This window comes from Pocillopora verrucosa, chromosome 14, assembly GCF_036669915.1.
Source record: "Pocillopora verrucosa isolate sample1 chromosome 14, ASM3666991v2, whole genome shotgun sequence".
NCBI lineage: Eukaryota > Metazoa > Cnidaria > Anthozoa > Scleractinia > Pocilloporidae > Pocillopora > Pocillopora verrucosa.
In genome coordinates this window covers 19,076,331-19,078,830 of record NC_089325.1, presented here as the reverse complement: position 1 = coordinate 19,078,830, position 2,500 = coordinate 19,076,331, and the positions used below count along the sequence as shown (strand labels likewise).

Below are 2,500 nucleotides of genomic sequence, written 5' to 3'. Positions count from 1 at the left end.
CCTGTGTTCGCTTTAGCCACAGGTGTCGCTGCATCTCGATCTCCTCTGTCGTGAGTGGTCCCTTAGATCTTCTCGTCTTTTCGCTCCGTAGGTTATGTATGAATCGAGTCACCCACGCACAAACCCTTAGGGTTTTCCATAAGTTGAACTTGATCAGCAAGGCGTCTAGGATGTCTGTCTTAGCTTGTGCTACAGCGAATACGTCCCGTATCACTTTTGCTTCCGCCTGACTGTCTGGTGTGGCCGTTGTCTTAATATCGGCTGGCCATCGCTCTCGGTCTAGTAGCCACTCAGGCCCTCTCCACCATAGCTCTTCATTTTCCACGCTTCCGCTCCGACTGCCAAGGTCAGCTGGGTTGTCCTTTGTACCCACATGACGCCAGTTTACTTCTGGGTGTTGCTGGATTTTCTGCACTCGATTGCTTACGAACTGCTTGTAACTCCCTGCTCCCTTGATCCAATGTAACGCAACGCTGCTGTCCAACCAGCAAACCATATTTCCAACTGGGAAACCCTCTAATGCTTCCTTAACGTTCACAATGAGATTGGTCGCCATGTGACCGGAGACCAACTCGAGGCGGGGGATGGTGAGGCCTTGCTTCGCCAGTCTAGCTTTGGCTGCTATCAGCCCAACACTATCACCGGATGGTTGAGATATGACACCGTACACTGCCGCAGAAACGCCTTGTCCGCTTGCGTCGCCGAAACAATGTAGCTCAATGTTGCTGATCTCTTCAAAGTGTTGAGGTATGGCTCTGGGTACGGAAATGCTCACTGGTAGCTGTGCTTCCCATCTTGACCACTTGGTTCCCAGTTGACCAGGAAGTTGAGCATCCCATCCGACTTTCAAATCACATGCGTCTCGGTACAGTAGTTTTCCACTCAATGTCATAGGCGCTGCGAGCCCTAACGGGTCATACACTCTTGCTATCTTCGCTAGTATCCCTCTCTTTGTCACTTGGGTGCGGTCAGTTGGGAAATTTATTTCAATGGTATCTTGTCGCTTGTTCCATGGAAGCCCGAGAATAGATCCCCCTCCTTCTTGAGGTGCACCCAACTGTTCTTTCGCGAATGTAGTATCTTCGCTAAGAGGATCACCAGGGGACTCCACTGCCGGAACATTTGAATGCCACTTGTGCAGCTTGAATGAGGCTTGGTTAAAGACATGGGTAACGCCTGCTTTGACTTCAAGGGCAGCTTTTACGGTGGGTCCCCCGCTGATAAGGTCATCGACGTATAGACTCTTCTCTATTTCCCTCACCAGGTCCGGATTCTCGGTACGACAGGCTTCCAGGTGTTGTTTGATAACTCCCCCAAGAAGAAAGGGCGATGGGGCCAAACCAAACAGAGCTCTCGTGAATCTCAGTGTTTCCACTCGCCTGGATTGCAAGTCCGTGATCCAGTGGAATCTCATGGCATCCCTGTCTTCTTCCCGTATTCGTACTTGTAAGAACGCTTGCTTTATATCACCTGTTAACGCGACTGGGTGGAAACGTGCACGGACAAGAACAGCCCAAAGCTTGTTCTGCAACGGAGGTCCCGCGTGAAGGCACTCGTTGAGAGAAGGAGCCTTCTCTGAAGCTCGGGCAGAGGCGTCGTACACGATTCGAAGTTTGGTACTCTCTGCAGCTTCTCTCACCACTGCTTTATGTGGAATATAGAACTCCTTTCCCACTGGTGGGCCTGACACTCGCTCCACTATTCCTTCGTTAAGCTGGTCTTTAATTATGGCGTCATACTTCTGGAGTATTCCGTTCTTCTCCAGTTTCCGAATGGTACTTTCCAATCGCTTCAAGCTTCCCGCTCTGTGGTTGGGCAGTGGAGGGTGGTTTCCCCTCCAGGGTAGCCCCGTCTCGTACCATCCCTCTGGCCCTCGTGTTAATTGTTCCTTGAATTCTTCATAAACATCTGCTTGATCTCCGCCTGGTGTGTCACGCAATCCTAGAACATCTAATTTGCATAGTTGTTCGTAATCTGCCGCTGTCGTCTGGGTCAAGAACATATTAGAGAGGTCAACTTCTTTACCTGGTGACATAATTGTCCATCCGAACTTTGTTAGCTCTGCAACAGGTTCGCCGGGACGTCCGATCTTTGGTATGGTTTCTGTCTTTATTTTCGCGTACTCGCTCGCACCCAGGATAATGTGGACTGGTAGCTCAGGCTTCTCGTCTCTGTCGTCCATGTATACCCCATCCAAGTAGGGATATTTCTCCAGTATCCCAGCATATCCTGGGTTGTCAAGTGATAGCAATGTACTACGGTCCACTCTGGTGACTTCCGTTTCCAATCGAAATTTGCCATCAAGGCTGCCAATCGTCACGCTATGAACTCCGATGACCTTGTTTGTTGACCCAAGCATCATCTCTATGCGCTTGAATTCTTCTCGTAGCGGTTTGTTTCCCAGGTGTTCAAGGATAGCTGACGACGCGTATGAGCTGCCTGCCCCAGTGTCTAGGAGTGCGCGGCATTTGATTCCATTTACTTCCACGACAACAACGGG

The 2,500-nt window shown here is 50.4% G+C and overlaps 1 protein-coding gene across 1 annotated transcript in view; it reads right to left on the bottom strand.

The window, feature by feature from the left end:
• Positions 1-2,500, bottom strand: part of LOC131787067 (uncharacterized) — a 5,391-nt gene that overhangs the window by 1,382 nt on the left and 1,509 nt on the right. The window contains exon 1 of the mRNA XM_059104136.2: positions 1-2,500. This exon is cut by the window's left edge and continues 1,382 nt beyond it; it is cut by the window's right edge and continues 1,509 nt beyond it. Coding sequence (XP_058960119.2) covers positions 1-2,500 — 2,500 coding nt within the window.